Here is a 1,079-nt window from a genome sequence, read left to right as displayed (position 1 = left end):
GATGGTATTGGGGGATGTCTAATGCCTTTTTTTTCCTCTTCCAGCCTTGGGAGCTGCATATGGAACAGCAAAGAGTGGCACGGGTATTGCAGCCATGTCTGTCATGAGGCCTGAGCTCATCATGAAGTCTATAATCCCTGTTGTCATGGCGGGTATTATCGCTATCTATGGCCTCGTAGTGGCAGTGCTCATCGCCAACGCCCTCTCACCTTCCATCACGCTATTCAAGTAAGTTGCTGTATCTGTCAGTTGTGTTGAGGTTTGTCCTGTTGCTGTTTTGATGGTGCGAAGTGGGTGGGTCTGCTCAAGACCCCAGGAAGGACCATTAGCATGGACCTGCTCGGCAGTGTGGACTGGTTTTCAGCTGCCCTCCCCCAACGCCTTTGCCTCAGTGGCAGCGCTGCCTGATGAGTTGCTGTGTGACCTCACAGATCTCCTGCTGCTGGAGATAACGCAATGGGTTGTGGCTCCAAAGAAGCCGTACAGGCGGTGCTGGGGTAGGAGCTAAGCTTGTGTCCTGGTGCCAGATTCTGGCCCTGGGATACACACGTATTTCCAAGACTGTCTAATCCGACTCTCTAAATAGTTCTGCTGCCTGGGAGATGCCAGTGAATAATTCATTGCTGTGTTACATGCTGGTAAATCAATCCTCCAGCTACACATCAGGCCTCTACACCAGCTACGGCCTGACACTTAATCTGCTCTTGGCTCTTGAGAATAGCTGGAGCAGCTTGATGGGACCTCTGAGAATAACATAATGCTTCTGAGGTCCAGCAGCAGGTACCTGTGTCTCTGTATGAGCTGCAGCCTTGTGCAGTGTGTGTGGCCTAATGAGCCACAGCTGAAGAGGCTGCAGGTATGACTGTTCCTTTGCAGTCACTGGGTGGCCAGACCCTGATAGGGACAGGCCTCAGGTGCCCCTGCCCACAAAACCAGACCAGGCCACCCAATGGCGACTGTGCACAGCCGGGTAAGGAGGTTGCTGAAGGTGGGAGAGCAGAGCAGCTGTGAACAGGCTCCACAGCACCGTGGGACGAGTGCGATGGCGGGGCCAGCCCGCAGGGCTGAAGCACAGCTCT

General features: G+C 54.0%; 1 protein-coding gene across 1 annotated transcript in view; it reads left to right on the top strand.

Moving 5' to 3' along the window:
• Positions 1 to 49: 49 nt before the first annotated feature.
• ATP6V0C (ATPase, H+ transporting, lysosomal 16kDa, V0 subunit c) overlaps positions 50 to 1,079 on the top strand; it is a 2,343-nt gene continuing 1,313 nt past the window's right edge. The window contains exon 1 of the mRNA XM_010135276.1: positions 50 to 228. Coding sequence (XP_010133578.1) covers positions 95 to 228 — 134 coding nt within the window. The 5' untranslated portion in view covers positions 50 to 94. The remainder of the gene's footprint in view (positions 229 to 1,079) is intronic.

This window comes from Buceros rhinoceros, unplaced genomic scaffold (assembly GCF_000710305.1).
Source record: "Buceros rhinoceros silvestris isolate BGI_N320 unplaced genomic scaffold, ASM71030v1 scaffold40294, whole genome shotgun sequence".
NCBI classification, from domain to species: domain Eukaryota; kingdom Metazoa; phylum Chordata; class Aves; order Bucerotiformes; family Bucerotidae; genus Buceros; species Buceros rhinoceros.
The sequence above is the reverse complement of the archived record's forward strand: the minus strand, read 5'-3'. Positions and strand labels throughout refer to the sequence as shown.